This window comes from Oncorhynchus clarkii, chromosome 30 (assembly GCF_045791955.1).
Source record: "Oncorhynchus clarkii lewisi isolate Uvic-CL-2024 chromosome 30, UVic_Ocla_1.0, whole genome shotgun sequence".
NCBI classification, from domain to species: Eukaryota; Metazoa; Chordata; class Actinopteri; order Salmoniformes; family Salmonidae; genus Oncorhynchus; species Oncorhynchus clarkii.
The window spans coordinates 22,141,941-22,167,619 of NC_092176.1; the positions used below are offsets into that span (position 1 = coordinate 22,141,941).

The window sequence follows — 25,679 nt, forward strand, 5'->3', positions numbered from 1 at the left end:
GAGAGAGTACAGTAGGATAAAAGCAGAGGAAATACAAGAGAAAGCAGGCTTTGAAATCAGCCCTCATTCTGTGCTCTCTCTGTTGCGTTGCTCTGTGCGTCTGCTGCTAAACTGCTCAATTGCAGCAGAAAGCAGATGACAGGCTGTTGCCTAATAGAATAAGAGCAGGGTCACCAAACCACAGCACAGAGCATGACTATGCTTATACAGAGAGTATCTGTGAAATTGCTGTAGAGTATTATGAGGTCACCTCTCTCTTTTTCTGGGTATTGAGGTCAGGTAGATGATGTAATTGACTAGCCCCGCCTGGGAGAAGATGATGACTGCGACAACCTGAGACTGCAGTAGAGAGTGCGGACCAGGGCTGCTCTCTGTAGGATTGTGGTGTAGGAGAACATGCATGGGGGGCAGGGAGAGGAACAGGCAGGGGGAGAGGTAGCTCAACTGGGCAGGGGGAGACAGAGTCTGGGGATGTGGTTGAGGCCTAGTGGAGGGCCTACAGAGACATACAGTAAACAGTACTTACAGCGTCATACAGAGGAAACGGACCTGCTCAGCGGTCCTGATGCCACACAGAAAGAGACTCAGAGACAGGTCAGGACAGAGTATGGGGGAGACAGGAGAGTGGGTAGGGGGGGGGGGAGCGGAGCGGAGGGGAGGGGAGGGGAGGGGGGAAGATTGGTTGAGGAAGGGAGAGATAAGATCATGTGATTTTATGCTAAGTGGTCAGGCAGGGAACTGTACTGGTAGAGCCAGGATGGTTAGTTTGGTTCCTTAAACCAGAAGGGGAGGGTGTTAGGACTGAATGAAGGGCAACACAAGATACTGTAAGATAAGATGTCTTATAAGAGTGTTACTCACGTGATGCCTGTGCTCTTCCTAGGTGACTGTCTGTCTGAGTCCTCTGGTCTGTCCATTTCAGGAGTCAGGCTGTTGGGGTGAGAGTTGATGTTGCCATTGGGGTCAGAGGTCATAGGAGCGAGATCCTCAAACTCAGCGGGGACGGGGGGGTTGTGGACGGGGAGCGAGGGGGGACGTAGGGCGCGGGGCTGAGGCAGAGGGGACGGGGAGAGACCATCTTCTCCAGGTCTGGAGGTAAACATCAGGTTCAGGTTCTGGTTCAAACCTGCTCTGCTCTGGGAGGGGGAGGGGCTATTGAGGTTGTTCAGGGCATCCTGGACTTCCTGGAGGGAGGCGGGATAAACATCCTGATTGGAGTTCCTGTCCAGGAAGGCACCGTCATCTCTGGTGAGGGCTGCAGAGAGGAGAGTCAGTATCTCACGCTGGAGACAAGCAAGACAGCAACCTTTCTTCAAACGTTTTTTTCAGGGATATCATTTTTAGATTTCTCTGTATCTTGTTTCAGATAATATACTACAGAAAGTGTACATCTCTCTCTCACACTCTCTTCACTAATCCCTCTATAGCTTATCTTTTCTCTAAAGCCTATTCCCTCTCTCTCCAAGAGGTAAATCTGCTGTCATGTTATCGAGAAAAGCATGACGTTTGTCCTCTTCTCTCTTTCTGTGTGTGTGCGTGCGTGCATCTCTATGTGTCTATGTGTGTGTTAGTCTCTCTCCCTTAATGTGTTACAGATTTCCTGCCAGCGTTCTCTCCACCAAGGACACAGTGACCCTGGGCTGTAAGAGCTTCCTGTGTAATCACTATTAGATGTGACTGTGGGGAACTCTCCCATTCTCAGAAACATCTCTGTATTTAAATTCTTGCTGTAAAACACATTCATAAAATGTGTGGGAGTGATCCTCAGTCCCCAGTGCGCAGGGTAGAAAACATATCTGGAATAGGATGGGGCATTGGGTGTATGTATACCAAATGGCACCCTATTCCCTACATAGTGCACTATATAGGGTGACATTTGGGACGTATGGTGTCTCATCTTTAAACCCTACAGTGACTCAGACCACTGCAGCCCCACCACCTCAGTTCATGGCTATTTAAAAGCATGCATGGACTGAGGTATGTTTGAATATCCTCTCACTTCCTGTTAGAACACTCACAATGGCTCCTCACTTCTAGAATGCTAAGAATGGTACCTTACAATGATGCCTGTGTCAACAAACACCTCGTCAAAAGCAAACACTGATACACACACACACACACACACACAGTAATACAGTCGTGGTTTGAGTACATGTTCAGCCAGGACCCTGATGTGTTTAGGACAGCCTGCCATGCTGCTAACATGCTTCTGTTCTCTGGGGGCCGGGGCTGCTCATTCCAGTCTGGGCTGAGAGGGGCTCTAGCCCAGACTCCTGATGTGCTTCTGTTCTCTGGGGGCCGGGGCTGCTCATTCCAGTCTGGGCTGAGAGGGGCTCTAGCCCAGGCCCCTGATGTGCTTCTGTTCTCTGGGGGCCGGGGCTGCTCATTCCAGTCTGGGCTGAGAGGGGCTCTAGCCCAGGCCCCTGTCAACCACATTTGAGGGGTTAGGCTCCAGAGAGAAGGCATCGCTGAGCAGTCCTGCCACTATGTCCTGCATGTCTCATTAACATTGGGATACATGCAGCTCTACAGACACAAGTCAGTGTCCTTGGGTTATTACGTGTGTGTGTGTGCGTGCACGTGTGCGTGCGCATCAGGGTTGCAGACTCATACTGCTGTACAGTGATCTCGCTGTTACAGAGAAATCCAGCAGATTTCAGGAACACAGAACAATGAGACTACACAGCCATCCACACACGCACGCACACCAACACACACAGACACACAGACACACACCCTTGTGATATTGCTCTCTCTTTCTCAGAGAGATAGGGTGTGTCAGATCATCTTTCAATTGTCCTTTCTCAGAGATATCAATAACATGTCACAGTTAAACTGCCCTCTGTGGATGTGTAATACAGAGTCATGACAATCCCAAATGTATGCTCTGTCAGAACGAAGAAACGTTCCTTAACCCTAACTAACCAGAATTATCTGGGAGTAGAGCAGGACAACCTCACCCCTGCCCTTTAGAACAGGCCTCACACTGTAGCCTACACCAGCTTCTAAACATTTTAAAGAGATTCTCCGGTACTTTTGTCATCTTTTTAGCCAGAAGTTTGGCTCTTGAGACAAGAGTGGCCCACAAAAATGGCGTACTACGCCACATAAATGCAGACATGTGCACCACGCCATTGCTCTCTCTCTCTCGCTCTGCAGTGTGTGCATCTTGCTAGTAGTAATCCTGCTCATAGATTATGCATGTATGAACTACACACTGACACATCCAGCCCAAAGTGGGACGTTTAAAAAATATCTACTAGTCTTTAACAGGGTACCACATTGATGAGAGGGAGAGAGACTACTTAATATAGAATTCTATAGTAAACTGTAGAATACTGTAGAATACTATACTACACACTGTAGTATGCCTCGATCATGTGTAGTACTTACTATATAATGTTGTAGTATACTGTAGTAAATACTACAGTCTGCAAAAACACTACTGTAATTACTATAGTATATACTATTATTTTTCTTACTGCAGTACTTCTACTATAGTAAACTGTAAATAGTACAGTATATTACAGTAGATTCCACAAAAATACTACAGTGAATACTATTGTATTCAACCATAGTATATTATTTTTTCATGTGGGCAGACATCAGACATCTAGTGTTGTTGTTACCGTGTAGATTGCTCCCTGAGGTGACGTAGTCAAGTAGACTGTGATTATTCCTCCAGACTGAACTGTCTCTCAGTGAATGTTTTATTTAGGGCACTAACCCAAATATACACAAGCAGCATGTGATTGGCTGCTGTTCTATAAGAGGAGGGGTTGTTATTGTCTACAGAGACAGAGATGTAGTACATTTGGATCATAGAATGCCATCTTCTGAGGCATTAGGATAATGAATCCAAAACAAAATCAACTAATCCGGTCCAAGACGCCACAGAGCAGTTTAATAGGATAACATTGTGTGTCTACAAACTCCACAATGGTCAACAACACATGATCTGTTTCATATGACCCGTGTGTGCTGTAGGTTTGGTGTGTGTGTGTGTGTGTGTGTGTGTGTGTGTGTGTGTGTGTGTGTGTGTGTGTGTGTGTGTGTGTGTGTGTGCGTGCGTGCGTGCGTGCGTGTTTGTTAGAGGGGCACTCTCGTTTATGTTGTTGGCACTGACCCAAAAAATAGTTGTCTTTATTGGTCTCTGTGGCATTACTGAGCAATAATAGACTAGCTTATGACCAGCGGCCATCTGTCAATTTCTTCCCTCTGAGCAGGATAGGGGTTTAACTGATACATAGGTAGTGAGCTGAGGATGGAGTCTCACCTTTGTCGGCAGAGTTATCCAGCTGGGTCAGGTCATTCTGCAGACCTGGAGACTCCGCCACTGGTGTCTCAAAGTTCCCTTCTGAATCTGAACTAGAGAGAGACAGCGAGAGAGAGAGACAGCGAGAGAGAGAGACAGCGAGAGAGAGAGAGAGAGAGAGAGAGAGAGAGAGAGAGAGAGAGACAGCGAGAGAGAGAGAGAGAGAGACAGCGAGAGAGAGAGAGAGAGAGAGAGAGAGAGAGAGAGATTACAGGTCAGTACACTGATCTATTTCCTTGGAACTTTCAGGATGTCTGGTGGAGTGAGGTCATACCTTCTCTATGATGTCATATCCTGTCATGTTAGTGTACCACCTGCTGCTCTGTATGGCTCCTTCAACAGCCCGCCAATGGAGTTTATAAGGAGTGTCACAGTAAGAGAAGTAAAGGGGGAGGAAAGGGAAAGAGGGAGGAAGGGGAACCCTGCCTGGCCACCTGCTTCCACTAGCCTCCTCCTCATCCTGCCAACGTGTCCTCAATACACAAGGACAGACTGTGTCGCAGTCTCTCGCTCTCTTCCACTTTCTCTCTCTCGGTCTCTTTCACTCTCTCACACACACACACAGAGTCTTGTATAGCTAACCTTGTGGGCACACACAATTCAGTCCCCATTCAAAGTCATATTTTCCCTAACCCCCTGACCCTAACCCTAACCTTAACCTGTACTCTAACCCTAACCCAAAAACCTAACACTAACCCTAGCTCCTAACCCTAAACCTAATTCGAACCCTAACACTAATTCTAACCTTACTCCTAAACCCCATAGGAACAGCATTTGACCTTGTGGGGACCAACAAAATGTCCCCAGTTGGTCAAATTTTGGTCTGTTTACTATTCTTGTGGGGACATCTGGTCCCCACAAGAATAGTTAAACACGTCCACACACACACAGCTTGGAAATAAGTCTGGGCCTGGTGTCTGGGACCCAAAGACGGGTGTGTGTGTGTGTGTGTGTGTTTTCCCAGGCACTTAAATGCACATCAGACCATCCACACACTAATGAAAAACAGCTCAGGGGAACAAAGACACAGGCTCCTGAAACACAGACAGTCAGCCCTCCCTCTCTCTCTCTATATATATCACACACATCACATCTAAACCACACAGAGGTAATCCTTAAAAAACACACACACAAAGCAGGCCCAGACAATCAGTCCCAGCGATGGCCTCTACACTGAGATCTTGGACAGTTACTTGGAAACTAGAAACTGGCACAAAAAAATCCCACATCTTTAGAAAGCTCAACCTCCCTTCCCCCAACCCTCCTCCAACCTTCCCTAACCTTCCACCAACCCTCTCTTCCTGGCCCTCTCTCACAGACAGACATATTATGAAAGCAGACAGATTATTTGTTGTCCCATAAGAAAGCAAATAGAGCTACAGTACCTACAAAAACAGTTTTACCAGAAGGAAGGAGGGGCTGTCTGAGTGTGTATGAGTGGTCACCTGCTTTTAGACATGACAACATGATCTAATCACGGTTACGCAGAGCGGCAGCAAAAAACAAGAGACCATGTCAAAACAACATCACATCACATCTCCCTCTTTCTCTTTCTGACTCTCTTTCTCTCTGTCTTTTACTGCCTCTCCCCCTCTAGGTTTCTGCCTCTCCTTCCCTCTAGGTTTCTGCCCTCTCCCTCCTCTCTTTCTCTCTCTCTCTCTCTCTCTCTCCTTCCCTCTAGGTTTCTGCCCTCTCCCTCCTCTCTTTCTCTCTCTCTCCTTCCCTCTAGGTTTCTGCCCTCTCCCTCCTCTCTTTCTCTCTCTCTCTCCTTCCCTCTAGGTTTCTGTCTCTCTCTCCTTCCCTATAGGTTTCTGCCTCTCTCTCCTTCCCTCTAGGTGTCTGCCCTCTCCCTCCTCTATTTCTCTCTCTCTCTGTCTGTATGAATAATAACAGAAAATTCACCCCAGTCATCCGGACAGGTTACTTCAGTCTGCTGATAATCTCTCTGCACGTGTACACACACAATGTCTCTCCTCTCCCTCGCTCGTGTGCCAGACAGGCATCACACACACACACACACACACACCTGTAGCCTACTTACTTTCCCCCTTCATCCTTGGTTCTGGGCCCTCCGTCCTCCTCCTCCCCTCCTCCCCGTACAGCTGACCAGGTCCATTTGGCCCACTGGACCGGAGACAGCAGAGACCCCCAGGACATCTTTATTGAGACACACCAGGTCCACTACCACTCCTTTATACAGTACCCCACCCTTTGGGTACGGTTCCACCGCTCTGGCTCTGATGATACTCCTGGTTCTAGTTCTGGTAACCTGATGGTTCTACAGTTCCATTGTCGGTTCTGCTACTCCCACACAGAGTCCAGTTCTCGTCTTCAGCTAGTGTTCTGGATCGGACTCTGCTGCTCCTCTGTGCATCAGCATCAACACACCAGAGGAGAGGAGCGGAAAGGAAAGGAGAGGGGGAGGAGGAGTGACTCACCACAGAGTATGTTTACCTCTCTCTCTTCTCCTTCTGTCTAGCTCTCTCTTTGAGCTGTTGTGTGTGTTCTTTCTCTTTGAGAGGATGTTGGTTTTATGGCATCTCTCGTTTCTCTCTTCTCTCTTCACTTCCTCCTCTTGCTCTAGTTTCCCAGCCTGCTCTTTTACATTGTTGATTTCCGGAACAAACTGTGACAGAGGCTGACAGTTCTGTGATGACGCTGTTGGTTTCTGACTCTCTGTCAGATTACAGATTAATGTAGCATCAGTAGCCTCTTCTCTTCTTCCTCTGCCTCTCTCGGTTTCTCTCTGCCTCTCTCTATCCTCCGCTCCAACTCTGAATGCTAGACCAGCAATCAGCTGGCTGCCAGACTGCTCCCTCCTCTTTCCTCTCCCCGCTCCCTCCCTCGTCTGCTCTCACTCCCACCCAAAGAGAGTTTGCCTAGCCCTCCACCCCTTCCCCCATCTCTCTCAGGCTGTTCTATTGTGAAATGGAGAGAGGCATGTTGTGAGAGGAGGGAGAAGAGAGGGAGGGTAGAAGGAAGGGGGTTAGAGAAGGAAGGGAGCAAGTTTCCTGTTTCAAAAGAGCCGTTGGATTTTTAAGAGTCAGCTGACTGTTTACACAGAGTGGTAGATCCCTAGTGTCCCAAGGAGTGGGAAAGAGAGGGAGGAAGAAGGGAGAGGAGGAGGAGGAGGAGGAGAGAGGAAGACACCTAACACAGCTAGGACGACAGGTTGTACACATGTTTCTGTCAGACCTGACCAGACACAATATAGATAGAGAGTTAGATAGAGTTGATGTCGGAAGTTTACATACACTTTAGCCAAATACATTTAAACTCAGTTTTTCACAATTCCTGACATTTAATCATAGTAAAAATCTCTGAATTATTTATTTCAGCTATTATTTCTTAAATCACATTCCCAGTGGGTCAGAAGTTTACATACACTCAATTAGTATTTGGTAGCGTTGCCTTTAAATAGTTTAACTTGGGTCAAACGTTTCAGGTAGCCTTCCACAAGCTTCCCACAATAAGTTGGGTGAACGTTGGCCTATTCCTCCTGACAGAGCTCCTGTAACTGAGTCGAGTTTGTAGGCCTCCTTGCTCGCACATGCTTTTTCAGTTCTGCCGACAAATGTTCTATAAGATTGAGGTCAGGGCTTTGTTATGGCCTCTCCAATACCTTGACTTTGTTGCCATTTTGCCACAACTTTGGAAGTATGTTTGGGGTCATTGTTCATTTGGAAGACCCATTTGCGAACAAGCTTTAACTTCCTGAGTGATGTCTTGAGCTGTTGCTTCAATATATCCATATAATTTTCAATTCCTCATGATGCCATCTATTTTGTGAAGTGCACCAGTCCCTCCTGCAGCAAAGCACCCCCACAACATGATGCTGCCACCTCCGTGCTTCACGGTTGGGATGGTGTTCTTCGGCTTGCAAGCCTCCCCCTTTTTCCTCCAAACATAACGATGGTCATTATGGCCAAACAGTTATATTTCTGTTTCATCAGACCAGAGGACATTTCTCCAAATAGTATGATCTTTGCCCCCATGTGCAGTTGCAAACCATAGTCTGGCTTTTTTATGGCGGTTTTGGAGCAGTGGCTTCTTCCTTGCTGAGCGGCCTTTCAGGTTATGTCGATATAGGACTCATTTTACTGTGGATATAGATACTTTTGTACCTGTTTCCTCCAGCATCTTCACAAGGTCCTTTGCTGTTGTTCTGGGATTGATTTGCACATTTCGCACCAAAGTACGCTCATCTCTAGGAGACAGAACGCGTCTCCTTCCTGAGCGGTATGATGGCTGCATGGTCCCATGGTGTTTATACTTGCATACTATTGTTTGTACAGATAAGCATGGTACCTTCAGGCATTTGGAAATTGCTCCCAGGGATGAACCAGACTTGTGGAGGTCTACAATTTTTCTTTAGCTGATTTCTTTTGATTTTCCCATGATGTCAAGCAAAGATGCACTGAGTTTGAATGTAGGCCTTGAAATACATCCACAGGTACACCTCCAATTGACTCAAATTATGTCAATTAGCCTATCAGAAGCTTCTAAAGCCATGACATAATTTTCTGGAATTTTCCAAGCTGTTTTAAAGGCACAGTCAACTTAGTGTATGTAAACATCTGAGCCACTGGAATTGTGATACAGTGAATTATAAGTGAAATAATCTCTCTGTAAAGAATTGTTGGGGAAATTATTTTTGTCATGCACAAAATAGATGTCCTAACCGACTTAACAAGACATTTGTGGAGTGGTTGAAAAACGAGTTTCAATGACTCCAACCTAAGTGTATGTAAACTTCTGACTTCAACTGTAGATAGATAGATAGATCAATCTATCTCTATAACATGAACAACATTCAGTTTGCTACTGCTGTATTTGTTCCACTGACTCTTCTATCCTCATCATTACAGTTTACTACATCTGTCACTTCAAAACAAATCCAACTAAAACATTTAGTTCCTCTCATGAATAGACAACAACCATCCTTACAACCCTCCAGACCTGTTCTCTCTATAGTGGTTTGTCAACCATATGGAAACTCTCTCTTTCCCATCTCTGCAGACACACACACACAACATGAACCACACATGAATACATACACCCACAAGCCTGAAGGGTGATCATGATGGCTTACATAACTCACAAAATGCGCACACACAGACACACAGCACTGAGTACCACATGTTGAGACAAAATCTAACTAACAACCATCCCAATCACTGAAACACACACACACAAACATACGCACACACACAAACTAGTCCAAGCCAAATTAGATGTGTTGTATGAGAAACATCAACCATGACTAATTTAATAACCATTTTCTACTGTGGAAGAGCAGAGCGAGGGATGGAGAGAGAGAGGAAACAGTTGACAGCTTCTCTTTTATCTCTTATTTCATGTCCTCTTTACTCTGCTCTCTTCTGCTCAGACGTGATCAGCAAGATGGAGAACACACAAAGACACACAGAGGCTACCCTCTCTCCCTCTGACACCTTCTCCGTCTCAACCTCTCTCAGACCAAACCCCACTGTAGACCTTTGAGAAAGAGAGAGGAAGGGCAGAAGAGAGCGCGAGGGTGCGTACCGCGTATTCTGTATATTTTTGTAGGACTTTTTGTCATGTCTATCAGGAATGCCTGGCATAGCTTTCCCTCCCTCTCTATTGTCTGCTGTCTGTGGCAGGCAGGACAGACCTGTTGGGGGAGCTATTCAACCGTTTTCATCACAGCCTTCACATCCCTTATCACCATGTCAACACCCTCTCTCTACATCTGTATAGACCAGGGTCCACTCACACTACCCTGGTCAAGCAGACACAAGATTTGTTTCAGAATGTGAGCTATTGCGAGCTCAGGCAGGTTTCACAAGGCTACACCCAGACTACATGTGGGATAAACAGTCCACTTTAAACACAAGCACACGTACGCATGCACACACAAACACAGTTATGTCTGACAGAGCGGAGGTTGAGAGTGCCTTGACTCACAGGCAGGAAAATGTGCAGAGGAAAGAAAAGAGAAGGAGATGAAGAGAAGACAGAGTGAAAGAAAGAATAGTCAGGTCTTACGTAACTCCTTTCCTTGCATCCAGAAATAGACCAGCACACATGGAACACTGGCGGAGCCACAGACATATAACCATACTCTAGTCTAGAACCCATGCAGTCTGTAACACACTGACACTTCACACTGACACTTCTAGAACAACACCAAAGGTCTAACTCCATGAAGCTTCACAGAGCTTAAACCAAACAGAGGCTGTTTCTATAGAGTAAAGAAGGATATTAGAATTTTAACAGACATACAGCCAGTCACATTTATGACTATAGATGACTTCATCTTCCCTGAGTAAACACAGAGGGTGAGTAAACACAGAGGGTAACATTCCCTGAGTAAACACAGATGGTAACATTCCCTGAGTAAACACAGGGGGTAACATTCCCTGAGTAAACACAGGGGGTAACATTCCCTGAGTAAACACAGATGGTAAAATTCCATGAGTAAACACAATGGTAACATTCCCTGAGTAAACACAGAGGGTAACATTCCCTGAGTAAACACAGAGGGTAACATTCCCCGAGTAAACACAGAGGGTAACATTCCCTGAGTAAACACAGAGGGTAACATTCCCTGAGTAAACACAGAGGGTAACATTCCCTGAGTAAACACAGACGGTAACATTCCCTGAGTAAACACAGAGGGTAACATTCCCTGAGTAAACACAGAGGGTAACATTCCCTGTGTCTGGAAGTCTGACCACATCCTAACCCTATCCCCCAGACAACTAGCAGACTAGTGTGTGTGTGTTGTGTACGTGCGAACAGTCTAGTCTATCATCCCTTTTCATTTAATTAAGATGTGACTGAAAGTGACAGGTGTGTGTGTGTGTGTGGTTAGGAGCTAAATATAACTAGTATGATAAACATTAATTGTAGCCACATGAGGAATGATATACCTACCGTATGAGATAATTGAGCAGGCTAGGACACACAGATGGGGATTACCAAAAGCGTTTTAATCCCTTCCATGACTCTGAATGATGATCTGAACAGTACATTTGTCTTTCCTATAATAGCAGGTCTGCCTGGTGAAGCCGTGGCACTGAGACAAAAACAGGTTCAACAACCCCATCTGGTGGTCAATAGAAGTCAACATATCTCTCCTTCTGGTCAAGTAGGCCTACATACTATAATGTAGTGGTGAACCACAGCATTGGTGATACAGTCCCCAGTCTAAGGCCATACATACCTAAACACTGAGCACCTTACAGCACCCTAACAGTTTTATTCATGGTTTGATCACAAAACACTCAAACTGTCCATGTGAACTTATGGTGGATACACATGAATGTTGTCTGTCTTGTGCAAGAGGAGAGCTCCATCTAATGGTGATCAGTGGTCTCTGAACAGGTCCAGTCTCTTAACTGTCAGTCTGGAGGAGAGGCTCTGTTTTAGTCAGACAGAAACACACAGGAATGAGAGAGAAAATCACAGTTTAGAGTGCTAAGTACACCCACCCTCTGTCTCTACGAGTCCCTCTCTGTCTCTCTCTTTCTCTCTCTCTCTCAGTACCTCTCAGTCTCTCTATGTCTCTCTCAGTCCCCCTCAGGCAGTACTAACCATGTTTGAAATTTGAATACTGTTGTACAACTCTGTTCTGAATGCAGTAATGCTTTAACCTAGTTTCTCCCATGCGTGTGTATGTGCGTGTACGTGTGTGTAGAGCATCATCATGACGGGTGTTTAAATATAAATGACTATTGTCGGCATGGTTACAGCAACCAGGCCAGCTGACATTACATCATCATCCTGGGGATGTAGTCTGAAGTGCATTGCATCATCTTGTACTCCAACAACAGCCCTTGTAATTGTGCTAGATGGTGAGAGAAAGAGAGAGAGAGAGAGAGAGAGAGAGGGAGGGAGGGAGGGAGGGAGGGAGGGAGGGAGGGAGGGAGGGAGGGAGGGAGAAGAGCAAAAGAGGGAGAGATAGAGAGAGAGGGAGGGACAGAGAGAGGGAGAGAGAGACATGAGTAGGAAAGACAAGTGCAGATAGTGCTACAATCAGTCCTTTGATGGTGAATTTGGGAGGCATCCCCGAGATAGGGGATAACTAACATCTGCACATTTAATTTAGGCCCCAGAAAACACACACTGACACACAAATGATAGATGAAAGGATCAGTACAACCTCTACTACACAGAGGTCTAGACATATTATCTTGAAAGATTAAGGACACCTGCTCTTTCTATGACTTAGACTGACCAGGTGAAAACTATGATCCCTTATTGATGTCACTTTTTAAATCCACTTCAGATCAGTGTAGATGACGGGGAAGAGACAGGTTAAAGAAAGATTTTTAAGCCTTAGGACAATTGAGATATGGATTGTGTATGTGTGCCATTCAGAGGGTGAATGGGAAGGACAAACAATTCACAGTACATTCGGAAAGTATTCAGACCCCTTCACTCTTCCACATTTTGTTACGTTACAGCCTTATTGATTAAAAATATTTTTCCCCCTCAATCTGTGTGTGTGTGTGTGTGTGTGTGTGTGTGTGTGTGTGTGTGTGTGTGTGTGTGTGTGTGTGTGTGTGTGTGTGTGTGAGGTGTCAGTGTAAGTGTGTGTGAGTGTGTGGTTAGAGTCCAGTGTGTGTGATTAGTCGTTGCAAAAGAACTAGTGCAAAAAAGGGTCAATGCAGGTAGTTTGGGTAGCCATTTAATTAGCTATTTAGCAGTCTTGCTGTTCAAGGTCCTGTTGGTTCTAGACTTGGTGCATTGGTACACTTGCCATGTTACAGCAGAGAGCATAGTCTGTGGCTTGGGTGGCGGGAGTCTTTGACAATTTATGGGGCCTTCCTCTGACACCGCCTGGTATAGAGGTCATGGATGGCCTGGGAGCTCGGCCCCAGTGATATACTGGGCCATACGTACTACCCTATAGCGCTTTGCTGTCGGATGCCAAGCAGTTGCATACCAAGCGGTGATGCAGCCAATCAAGATGCTCTCAATGGTGCAGCTGTATAACTTTTTGAGGATCTGATGGCCCATGGAGGAGGGGTGGTGGGGGGCGGTGAGGGGAGGGGGATGAAGAAATTAGGAGTCAGATTTCTGTTCCACTTAAAAATGATGAAGAGGCATTGTGTGTTTGGACCATGATTGATCCTTAGTGATGTTAACTTGAAGCTCTCAACCCGCTCCACTACAGCCCCCTCGTGCGAATTGGAGTGTCCTCGGCCCTCCCTTTTCTGTAGTCCATGATCAGCTCCTTTGTCTTGCTTACGTTGAGAGAGAAGCTGTTGTCCTGGCACCACACTGCCAGGTCTCTGATCTCCTCCTTGTAGGCTGTCTCATCGTCGTCGGTGATCAGGCCTACCATTGGCATGTCGTCTGCAAACTTAATGATGGCGTTGGAATCGTGTGTGGCCACGTAGTCATGGGTGAACATGAAGTACAGGAGGAAACTAAGCATGCACCCCTGAGGGGCCCGCATGTTGAGGATCAGCGTGGTGGATGTGTTGTTGCCTACCCTCACCACCTGGGGGAAGCCCGTTAGAAAGTCCAGGATCCAGTTGCAGAGGGAGGTGTTCAGTCCCAGGGACCTTAGCTTAGTGATGAGCTTCGAGGGCACTATGGTGTTGAACGCTGAGCTGTAGTCAATGAACAGCATTCTCACATTGGTGTTCCTTTTGGGAAAGGCAGTGTGGAGTGCAATAGAGAGTACATCTGTGGATCTGTTGGGCCGTATGCGAAATGGATTGGGTCCAGGGTGTCTGGGATGATGGTGTTGATGTGAGCCATGACAAGACTTTCAATGCATTTCATGGTTACAGATGTGAGTGCTACATGGCGAAAGTAATTTAGACAGTTTACCTTGCCGTTCTTGGGCATAGGGACTATGGTGGTCTGCTTGAAACATGTAGGTACAGTATTACAGACTGGGTCAGGGAGATGTTGAAAATGTCAGTGAAGACACCTGCCAACTGGTAAACGCATACTCTGCGTACGCGTCCTGGTAATCCGTCTGGCCCTGTGGCCTTGGGAATGTGAACCTGGTTAAAAGGTCTTACTCACATCAGCTACAGAGAGCGTGATCACACAGTTATCTGGAACAGCTGGTTCTCTCACGCATGGTTCAGTGTTGCTTGCCTCGAAGTGAGCCTAGAAGGCATTTAGCTTGTGTCACTGGCCAGCTCGTGGCTGGGTTTCCCTTTGTAATCCGTGAGTTTGCAAGCCCTGCCACATCCGACGAGCTCAGAGCCGGTGTTGTAGTATCAGATCTTAGTCCTGTATTCACGCTTTGCCTGTTTGATGGTTCGTCAGAGGGCTTAGCGGGAGTATTTATAAATGTCTGGGTTAGGGTCCCGCTCCTTGAAAGTGACAGCTCTAGCCTTTAGCTCAGTGTGGATGTTGCCTGTAATCCATGGCTTCTGGTTGGGATATGTACGTAGGTCACTGTGGAGACTTAAAAGTGCATCGACAATGTAATTAAGCCGGAACATATTCCAGTCTGTGCTAGCACAACAGTAGTTTAGCATCCGCTTCATCGGACCACTTCCTAATTGAGCGTCTCACTGGTACTTCCTGTTTGAGTTTTTGCTTGTAAGCCGCAATCAGGAGGATAAAGTTATGGTCATATTTGCTTGTCTTTTTGCCTATGTGTGTGTGTGTGCATGTGTGTGTGCGTGTGTGTGGCTATGAGGGATAAAATTGTGGCTCTTATTTGCTGATCTATTTCAAGCAAATCATCATTTTTAAGTGGAACAGAAATCTGACTCCTAACTTCTTCATCCCCCTCCCCTCCCCTCACCGCCCCTCCTCCATCTCTTTCATTCCTATTGTGAGTTGAGAGTGACCTGCATTTGGAGGGTTTCTCAGGGGGAGTGGGATATACAAAAAAAATCACTTCCATTTCACACCACACACTTGTACAGGTTACACACTTATACATGTGTGAAACAGGGCAAATATAAGCACCCCCTATCAGATCTTTAGAGCCTATTCAGAATGTAGAACGTTGATCTATCTTTGGCCTGAAGCTCTCCCTCTTCCTCTCCACCTCTTCTCCTCTTCCTCTGTTCCTCTCCACCTCTCTGTCAGTACTAAATCACCAACATTACAACTCGCTGTCTATAGACAGACATTGTGCGTGTGTGTTCGTGTGCATGCAGTGGTGTAAAGTACTGAAGTAAAGATTATTGAAGTACTACTTAAGTACTGTTTGGAGGTATCTGTATCTTACTTTTTATATTTTTTAAACTTTTACTTTTACTCCATTACATTCTTAAAGAAAGTATGTACTTTTTACTGACACCCAAAAGTACTAGTTACATTTTGAATGCTCAGGCAGGACATCAATATAAAGCTTTGCCATCCCTACTGTCTCTGATCTGGCGGACTAACTAAACACAAATACTGTGTTTGTAAATGATGTCTGTGTGCCAGTTTGTTTGTAAATGTAAAAACAAGAACATTAAGTCACCTGGTTTGCTTCATATAAGGAATTTGATGTATAGCATTTACTTTTTCTTTTTACTCAAGTTTGACAATTGAGTACTTTCCCCATTACTGTACTTAAGGACATTTAAAACCAGATACTTTTAGACTTTACTCAAGTAGAATTCTACTGGGTGACTTTTCATTTTTCATTTCCATTAAGGTTTTTATCTTTACTTTTACTCAAGTCTGACAATTCAGTACTTTTTCCACCACTGTGTGTACACCATTGTTTGGGGGAATTATGTATCCTGTGTGTCCCTGTATTGCTACACACAATAGTCTGGTGTCTGTCTGTCCCTCTGTTCCTCCTCTCTGTCAGTCTGTCCTTTCACAAGACAGAAGCCACTCATCAGTAAAAGGCACATTACAGTCCGCTTAGAGTTTACCAAAGGGCACCTAAAGGACTCCCAGACCATGAGAAACAAGATTCTCTGGTCTGATGAAACCAAGATTGAGCTCTTTGGCCTGAATGCCAAGTGTCACGTCTGGAGGAAACCTGGCACCATCCCTAAGGTGAAGCATTGTGTTGGCAGCATCATGCTGTGGGGATGTTTTCAGCAGCAGGGACTGGGAGACTAGTCAGGATCAAGGGAAAGATCAACGGTACAAAATACAGAGAGATCATTGATGGCAAAGGTTCACCTTCCAACAGGACAACGACCCTAAGCACACATCCAAGACAACGGAGGAGTGGCTTCGGGACAAGTCTCTGAATGTCCTTGAGTGGCTCAGCCAGAGCCTGGACTTGAACCCCATCGAACATCTCTGGAGAGACCTGAAAATAGCTGTGCAGCAATGCTCCCCAGCCAACCTGACAGAGCTTGAGAGGATCTGCAAAGAAGAGTGGGAAAAACTCAGTCTGAGGCAAATGTTCACCTTCCAACAGGACAACGACCCTAAGCACACAGCTAAGACAATGCAGGAGTGGCTTCGGGACAAGTCTCTGAATGTCCTTGAGTGGCCCATCTAGAGTCCGGACATAAACCAGATCGAACATCTCTGGAGAGACCTGAAAATAGCTGTGCAGATACGCTCCCCATCCAACCTGACAGAGCTTGAGAGGATCTGCAGAGAAGAATGGGAGAAACTCCCCAAATACAGGTGTGCCAAGCTTGTGGTGTCATACCCAAGAAGACTTGAGGCTGTAATCGCTGCTAAAGGTGCTTCAGCAAAGTACTGAGTAAAGGGTCAGAATACTTATGTCAATGGGATATTTCAGTCTTTAATTTTTAGTAGATTTGCAAAAATATTGTCATTTTGGGGTATTGTGTGTAGATTGAGGGGGAAAAAACAATTAAATCCATTTTAGAATAAGGCTGTAATGTAACAAAATGTAGAAAAAGTGAAGGGGTCTGAATACTTTCCGAATGCACTGTAAAATCAGCCAAACAAAGGCGGCTCTGTCTGTAGGCTTTCCTCTGATTTTATGAGGGCTCCAACTAGCAGAAGAAGTCTCAGATCCAAGTCTCGGAGCCACTCAGGGCTTCAGGCTGTAAAATACCTTACAGTTGCACTACTCTGGGTAATTCAGTGTCAATCAGAATGACCTCCACTGTAAACAACTGCTGTGGAACATAACAACACCACTAATACTTTCAGTGGTACTAATGAGTCACCGTGACAACAGGATGGTTAGAGCAGAGCAGCATCATGGTTTGACTGGGTAGTGCGTGTGTGTGTGGGGTACTAAAGGGAAAGTGATGAAGTGTAAGAGGATTAGCAGATCATTAACATGGTACTGATCCACTGGGTCCTACTTGGAGAAAGAGAGGACTGGCTGGTATGTTACCATGGATTTATGAGTGAGTGAGTGAGTGAGTGAGTGAGTGAGTGAGTGAGTGAGTGAGTGAGTGAGAGAAATAAAAACCAGATCTTTTATCACATAAGATCATAATTAAGGGACTCAACCACACCTTAACACTTGACTGAGGAGGACATCAATACCAGAGATAATGCAGAAAAGGCTATATTGACAGAAAATATTGTTCTCCTGTTGACTGATTACTGAATTTACATTCCATTATTGGGTTTCTTATGTACACATCTAGAACATTGTTTCTATCTTTCTCCCTAACATGTATTTGTAATTGAACTGCCTTTCATTAAACACTGTGTAGTATCATATAATTAAATTTTAGCTTGAACAATAAATGTTTTTGCTTGTTCCTTCTCTGCAAGACATCTTACTTCACAAGGGTTGAAGTTATACAACACTGTGAATCCAGCAGCTGTTAGTGGTCAGGTGTGCCTCTGTCAGAAGTGTGACTGTCAGTAAACCTGACCACATCTCTCTCATTACATCATTATTCATTACATTAGATTAGCCTCTACTAATGATCCTAATGACCTGTTCTCTCCTTCCCCTGTTCTAAAATGAAATCATTTACATTGACATGCTCACAGGACAGGAAAAATATCAATTTGGATAGAGTGCTCTAAAAGAGACATGCCAGTCGCTTGGAATAAGTCATAACACACACACACACACACACACACACACACACACACACACACACACACACACACACACTGTAACAGTGATAGGGGGGTGTAGTCTACTCACATGCTGCTCTTCTTCCTGGGGGAGCCAAAGGAGTTCTTCCTGTGCTGACTGAGGGAGCCCCCCATGGCAACGCTGGGTGTGTGTTCTGTGTGTTGTATCTTCTTCAAAGCGACCGGCTAGTCTTTTTTAGAGCGCTTTCTCCATATTCCCACTCTTCCAAAATAGTAGAATCCTGGTGATGAAGGCACAGCCTCTATAGACTCTTTCTCTCTCTCATCTAGGCTGAATGGTCTAGCAGCTCAGGAGTCCTGGTCACATGTCAACTACTACACCAGTCCCTGCCCCTCTCCCTCTCTTCTCCCTCCTTCTAACCCCTCCTCTCCCTCTCTCCCTCTCCTCTCCCTCCTTCTAACCCCTCCTCTCCCTCTCCTCTCCCTCCTTCTAACCCCTCCTCTCCCTCTCCTCTCCCTCCTTCTAACCCCTCCTCTCCCTCTCTCCCTCTCCTCTCCCTCCTTCTAACCCCTCCTCTCTCTCTCTGCTTCTCTCTCGCCGTCCCTACTGCACAGAGCAAATTACATTCACTTGTAAGGAATTACAGAGATTCTCTAGAGAAAGAGAGTGAATAGGGGAGAGAGAGAGAGAGAGAGAGAGAGAGAGAGAGAGAGAAAGTGGGAAGGAGGGGGTAGTGTTAAAGGCCACTAAGCTCGGGGAGTGAGGGCGGGGGAGGATAGCTTGGCAGAGGGGAGGGGGGATGGGGAGGTGTGGCTAGCCTGGTATGGGTGAGGGTACTGTCCGGAGGGAGTCTCGGCCCTATTGTTAGTCGCTGAACAACAGACAGAGATGGGAGGAGGGAGAGGGGGGTGGTGAGATGAGAGAGAGACCAATTAGGATCTGGCTAAAAATACTAAATCAGTTATAGAACTCATTGCCCTCTATAGTTGTGAGGTCTGGGGTAACCAATAATTCACAAAAATGGGACAAACACTATATTGAGACTGCATGCAGAATTCTACAAAAAATATCCTCTGTGTACAATGTAAAACACCAAATGCATGTAGGGCAGAATTAGGACGATACCCGCTAATGATCAAAATCCAGAAAATAGCCATTAAATTCGCAACCACCTAAATGGAAGCGATTCCCAAACCTTCCATAACATAGCTATCCCCTACAGAGAGATGAATCTAGAGAAAAGTACCCTCAGCAAGCTGGTCCTGAGGCTCCGTTCACAAATACAAACAGAGCCCCAGGACAGCAACACAATTAGACCCAACCAAATCATGAGAAAACAAAAGATAAATACTTGACACATTGGAAAGAAATAACCAAAAAACAAAGCAGACTGGAATGCTATTTGGCCCTTAAAACAGAGTGTACATAGTGGCAGAATACCTGACCACTGTGACTGACCCAAAACTAAGGAAAGCTTTGACTATGTACAGATTCAGTGAATATAGCCTTGTTATTGAGAAAGGCCGCCGTTAGCAGACCTGGCTCTCAAGAGAAGACAGGTTATGTGCACACTGCCCACAAACTGAGCTTTACTTCCTAACCTCTTGCCAAATGTATGACCATATAAGAGACACACATTTCCCTCAGATTACACAGACTCACAAATAATTAGAAAATCAAATTACATTTTGATAAACTCCCATATCGGTTAGGTGAAATACAACAGTGTGTCATCACAGCAGCAATATTTGCGACGTGTTGCCACAAAAAAAGGGCAACCAGTGAATAACAAAAACCATTGTAAATACAACCCATATTTATTTTCCCTTTTGTACTTTAACTACTTGCATATTGTTATTACACTGTACATAGCCATAATGACATTTGAAATGTCTGTAATTTTTACTGAAATAATTTTTAAAAATGTTGATGTTTATTTCACTTTTGTTATTATCTATTTCACTTGCTTTGGCAATGTAAACATGTTTCCCATGCCGATAAAGCCCACTGCATTAGAGAAAGAGAGAGAGAAAGAAAAGAAGGGTGAGCATGCTGGTAGATACCCATAGACTTCCAGTCATTGCGCTAACGCTAGTTAGCATTGGCTTGCAAAACTACCTCTAGCCAGTGTTGCCAACTTAGCAACTTTGTCGCTATATTTAGCAAGTATTCAGACCCCTCTAGCGACACATTTTTAAAAAATGACTAGCGACAAATCTAGTGACTTTTTCTGGTGTTATTGGAGACTTTTGGAGACTGACGTGAGAGCACGTATCGTTTTTACTCTTCTCAAAGAGCAGCGGTTGCAGCATGCTGACGCCTTAACACATCTCCTGTTGTTGTGAGACATTCTACCTGTTGTGAACCAATGTGTGTCAGGAAACCTCCCCTGAGGAGTGTTAGGATGTGACAGTGTTTGCACGCTTACAAACACTGTCACAAAAAGCTTTTGTTCATAACATATGGGCCCTTGTCAAAAGTAATGCATTAAACTCTTAGAAAAAAAGGGTTTCAAGGGGGTTCTTTGGCTGTCCTCATAGGAAAACCCTTTTTGGTTCCAAGTAGAACTGTTTTTAGTTTCAAGTAAAACCCTTTAGGGTTCCATGTTGAACCCTCTGTGGAAAGGGTTCTTCATGAAACCCAAAAGGGCTCTACCTGGAACCAAAAAGGGTTTTTCAAAGTGTTCTCCTATGGGAAAAGCCAAATAAGCTTTTTTTCGGTGTACATAGGGAATAGGGTGCCATTTGCAATACAGACTGTTCTCACAGCACAGAGCCAGCTAACAGGTTATGAAATAAGAGTTAACACTACTGTCATGACTCTCCTGTGAGGATCCAAGGATTAAGTTACAGTGGATCAGCGTTCAATAGAGCCATCTCACCCGCAGAGGGGTGAGGGATGGATGTGGGGGTTTTATGACATCTCACGTCGATCTTAAATTGTAGATATCAGACGATTCCTTTTAGTTTCTAGTTTGGGCGAATGGAATGTCTTTGTTACAGAAGAGTTTCCCGCCCAAAACTTCAACATCAAACAATGAACACTTGGACAATGTATTTCAACATCCGAATGTTGGGAATGTCTATTTTGTGATGTCATTGTAACTTGAAGAACTTTTACACTGTGTATATCTGGTTTACATCCTTTACGTTGTGTAGAAAATATTAAGGATAAAGAGAATGTTTTTGTGATGATAAGATTGTGATATTAGTACTCTAACGAGATCATAGTGAATTATGATACCTTGCCTCGTAACTAGCCACACCCAAGGGAGCCCAAAGAGCATGTCAAGTATGACATAAACGCTCCTTTTTATCCGAGGGTATAAAAGATGGAGTTAAGAATTAACATATCACGGGCCTCCCGAGTGGCGCAGTGGTCTAAGGCACTGCACCGCAGTGCTAGCTGTGCCACTAGAGATATTGGTTCAAGTCCATGCTCTGTCGCAGCTGGCCGCGACCGGGAGACACATGGGGCGATGCACAGTCCGGGTTAGGGGAGGGTTTGGCCGGCAGGGGTGTTCTTGTCCCATCGCGCACTTGCGACTCCTGCCAGGCGCAATGCACGCTCACACGGTGTTTCCTCTGACCCATTGGTGCGGCTGGCTTCTGGGTTTGTGTCAAAAAGCAGTGTGACGCTTGGTTGGGTTGTGTTTCGGAGGATGCACGGCTCTTGACCTTCATGTCCCAGTTCTTCCATGGCCTGCATACTCACCAGACATGTAACCCATTGAGCATGTTTGGGATGCTCTGGATTGACGTGTCCGCCAGCGTGTTCCAGTTCCCGCCAATATCCAGCAACTTTGTACAACCAGTGAAGAGGAGTGGGACACCATTCCACAGGCCACAATCAACAGCCTGATCAACTCTATGCCAAGGAGATATGTCGCGCTGCGTGAGGCAAATGATGGTCACACCAGATACTGACTGGTTTTCTGATCCATGAACCTACCTTTAAAAAAAAGTATCTATGACCAACAGATGCAAATCTGTATTCAGTCATGTAAAATTCAGAGATTAGGGCCTAATGAATTTAAGTCAATTTACTGATTTCCTTTAATGAACTGTAAAATCTTTGAAATGGTTGCATGTTGTGTTTATATTATTGTTCAGTGTAGATGGTTGAGTACTGGGCCCCCAATGTCTCTGTTGTTTAGGAAACACATCCATCCTCCTTTCCTTTATGTGAAGCCTGACCCCCAACTGGAAAGATGAGGAACTGAATCTCTACTCATCCACCCGGCAGCCCTTAACACTGCTTCATGTCAACTGTTGTGTTGTTGAATGAAAGAAGTTGTCCTAGTTCTCATTTAACTCTCTTTAATAATAACTAACAGTCAGACAGGTTTCACAGTTCACCGCCATTCTTATAACATGTAGTTAATCTCTGTGAACCCCGGCTCCCACACACAAAGACCAGCAGTAGCATGTGAATATTGTTGCAGTGGATGAGATGCTGATAAACTAACTCTGAACTTTCCTCTGAACGTTCCTCTAGACATTGGGCAGCAGTGGGTACATGTTTGCCTCCTGGTAAGGCTCAGATACACATTCCTCTGGTCTCTCTGGCAGGTATTCCTTCAGCTGGGGTGGAGCATGCAGAGCACCCTGATCTGGCGTGAGAAACTCCAATAACCCTAACCAAAGGATCAGGTGCAAGAAGGACTATAAACCACTGACACATGCTTCCTTATCAAAACATGATTCATGAAGTCTAATATTTTTCTAAATACATATACAGTCGTGGCCAAACGTTTTGAGAATGACACAAATATGAATTTTCACAAAGTCTGCTGCCTCAGTTTGTATGATGGCAATTTGTTTATACTCCAGAATGTTATGAAGAGTGATCAGATGAATTGCAATTAATTGCAAAGTCCCTCTTTGCCATGCAAATGAACTGAATCCCCCAAAAACATTTCAGCCCTGCCACAAAAGGACCAGCTGACATCATGTCAGTGGTTCTCTCGTTAACACAGGTGTGAGTGTTGACGAGGACAAGGCTGGAGATCAGTCTGTCATGCTGATTGAGTTCGAATAACAGACTGGAAGCTTCAAAAGGAGGATGGTGCTTGGAATCATTGTTCTTCCTCTGTCAACCATGGTTACCTGCAAGGAAATACGTGCCGTCATCATTGCTTTGCACAAAAATGGTTTCACAGGCAAGGATATTGCTGCCAGTAAGATTGCACCTAAATCAACCATTTATCGGATCATCAAGAACTTCAAGGAGAACGGTTCAATTGTTGTGAAGAAGGCTTTAGGGCGCTCAAGAAAGTCCAGCAAGCGCCAGCACCATCTCCTAAAGTTGATTCAGCTGCGGGATTGGGGCACCACCAGTACAGAGCTTGCTCAGGAATGGCAGCAGGCAGGTGTGAGTGCATCTCAGTGAGGCGAAGACTTTTGGAGGATGGCCTGGTGTCAAGAAGAGCAGCAAAGAAGCCACTTCTCTCCAGGAAAAACATCAGGGACAGACTGATATTCTGCAAAAGGTACAGGGATTGGACTGATGAGGACTGGGGTAAAGTAATTTTCTCTGATGAATTCCCTTTCCGATTGTTTGGGGCATCCGGAAAAAAAGCTTATCCGGAGAAGACATGGTGTGCACTACCATCAGTCCTGTGTCATGCCAACAGTAAAGCATCCTGAGACCATTCATGTGTGGGGTTGCATCTCAGCCATGAATAAAGAATGGTACCAACACATCCTTCAAGAGCAACTTCTCCCAACCACCCAGGAACAGTTTGGTGACAAACAATGCCTTTTCCAGCATGATGGAGCACCTTGCCATAAGGCAAAAGAGATAACTAAGTGGCTCAGGGAACAAAAAAATTGAAATGTTGGGTCCATGGCCAGGAAGCTCCCCAGACCTTAATCCCATTGAGAATTTGTGGTCAATCCTCAAGAGGTGGGTGGACAAACAAAAACCCACAAATTCTGACAAACTCCAAGCATTGATTATGCAAGAATGGGCTGCCATCGGTCAGGATGTGGCCCAGAAGTTAATTGACAGCATGCCAGGGCGGATTGCAGAGGTCTTGAAAAAGAAAGGTCAACACTGCAAATATGGACTCTTTGCATCAACTTCATGTAATTGTCAATAAATGCCTTTGACACTTATGAAATGATTGTAATTATACTTCACTATTCCATAGTAACATCTGACAAAAATATCTAAAGACACTGAAGCAGCAAACTTTGTGAAAATTAATATTTGTGTCATTCTCAAAACTTTTGGTCACGACTGTATATGGTTCTTAGTCTTTGTAAGATTCGATTGTAAACCAGTTTATATGAATAAGTCAATCCGATAGCCTGTAAAACAATGAAATAAAAAACACTTGTGACAAAAAGACTCTTTTAAAGTTTTATTATGACATAAACAATATGTAAGCACACTGTATAGCCTATGCATGGTACTGTGGTTGAATAAAAAAAGTAAATTTGGTAACACGACAGGTTTAATGCATTACGATGCTATATGACTTCCTTATAAACATCTTATCTCATGATAATCCTGACTAAAGTACAACCATTGAGTCAGTAAAACTATTATAATAAGACATAATAAGGGCTCATACATGCTTATATCAAGTATTAAAGTATACTTGTCAGCTTACATTAAATGTCATTAATATTATATTTTTGGGGCGGTTTGAATATACAATGTCACCAAGTGCAAAACTTGAGGTTAACAGAACCAAATACATCATTCAAGAGTGAAGCAGAGAGGATGAGTGCTCACAAAGCAGGGTTTAGGGGTCAGAGGGATATCTCACAAAGCACATTTTAAGCAGGGAGTCAAGCTGCCTAATCAGAACCTCAAAGCCTCTTCTGTGGTTGTAGAATGATTAGAAAACTAAGATCTATTGTTCAGCTAGGTCCTGTCCAGGGTGTTTACATGTGGCTTGCTGTCGCAGTAAGCCACACCTAACACCCTGGACCAAAGCTATTGTTCTCCCCTCTGCTGACAGAGCTAGCTGGAGTGAGGAGGTCCATGGTCTGATTGGACCACAGTGATGATTCATGCCATGTTAAAGGACTGCAGGTTTGTTGCTGGTTGTGTGTCAGTGATACAGTAGGGACAGAAATGATTGGCACCCTTGATAAAGATTACAATTACAATTAAAATACTGAGCTATATTGTATAATCAAAAAAAGGGAAATTACAGTGCCTTGCGAAAGTATTCGGCCCCCTTGAACTTTGCCACCTTTTGCCACATTTCAGGCTTCAAACATAAAGATATAAAACTGTATTTTTTTTGTGAAGAATCAACAGCAAGTGGGACACAATCATGAAGTGGAATGACATTTATTGGATATTTCAAACTTTTTTAACAAATCAAAAACTGAAAAATTGGGCGTGCAAAATTATTCAGCCCCCTTAAGTTAATACTTTGTAGCGCCACCTTTTGCTGCGATTACAGCTGTAAGTCGCTTGGGGTATGTCTCCATC

At 44.8% G+C, this 25,679-nt stretch overlaps 2 protein-coding genes across 5 annotated transcripts in view; both read right to left on the reverse strand.

The window, feature by feature from the left end:
• The window catches only part of LOC139390120 (transforming acidic coiled-coil-containing protein 1-like), a 33,925-nt gene extending 15,488 nt beyond the window's left edge, over nt 1-18,437 (reverse strand). Inside the window, exons 1-5 of one of the 4 annotated variants that reach the window (XM_071137285.1) lie at nt 18,333-18,435; nt 12,074-12,146; nt 4,277-4,368; nt 862-1,255; nt 527-562 (exon numbers count right to left, since the gene is read on the reverse strand). In XM_071137285.1, the coding sequence (XP_070993386.1) occupies nt 527-562; nt 862-1,255; nt 4,277-4,368; nt 12,074-12,114 (563 nt within the window). In that variant the 5' untranslated portion in view covers nt 12,115-12,146; nt 18,333-18,435. Of the gene's footprint in view, nt 1-526; nt 563-861; nt 1,256-4,276; nt 4,369-6,356; nt 7,246-12,073; nt 12,147-18,332 lie in introns of those variants that run through there. The other 3 variants (XM_071137284.1, XM_071137282.1, XM_071137283.1) reach the window with 3 other exon arrangements.
• Nucleotides 18,438-24,581: 6,144 nt separating this feature from the next.
• The window catches only part of LOC139389428 (triacylglycerol hydrolase DDHD2-like), a 30,658-nt gene continuing 29,560 nt past the window's right edge, over nt 24,582-25,679 (reverse strand). Inside the window, exon 19 of the transcript XR_011629406.1 lies at nt 24,582-25,419. The gene's annotated coding sequence lies outside the window, so the exon portion shown is untranslated. The remainder of the gene's footprint in view (nt 25,420-25,679) is intronic.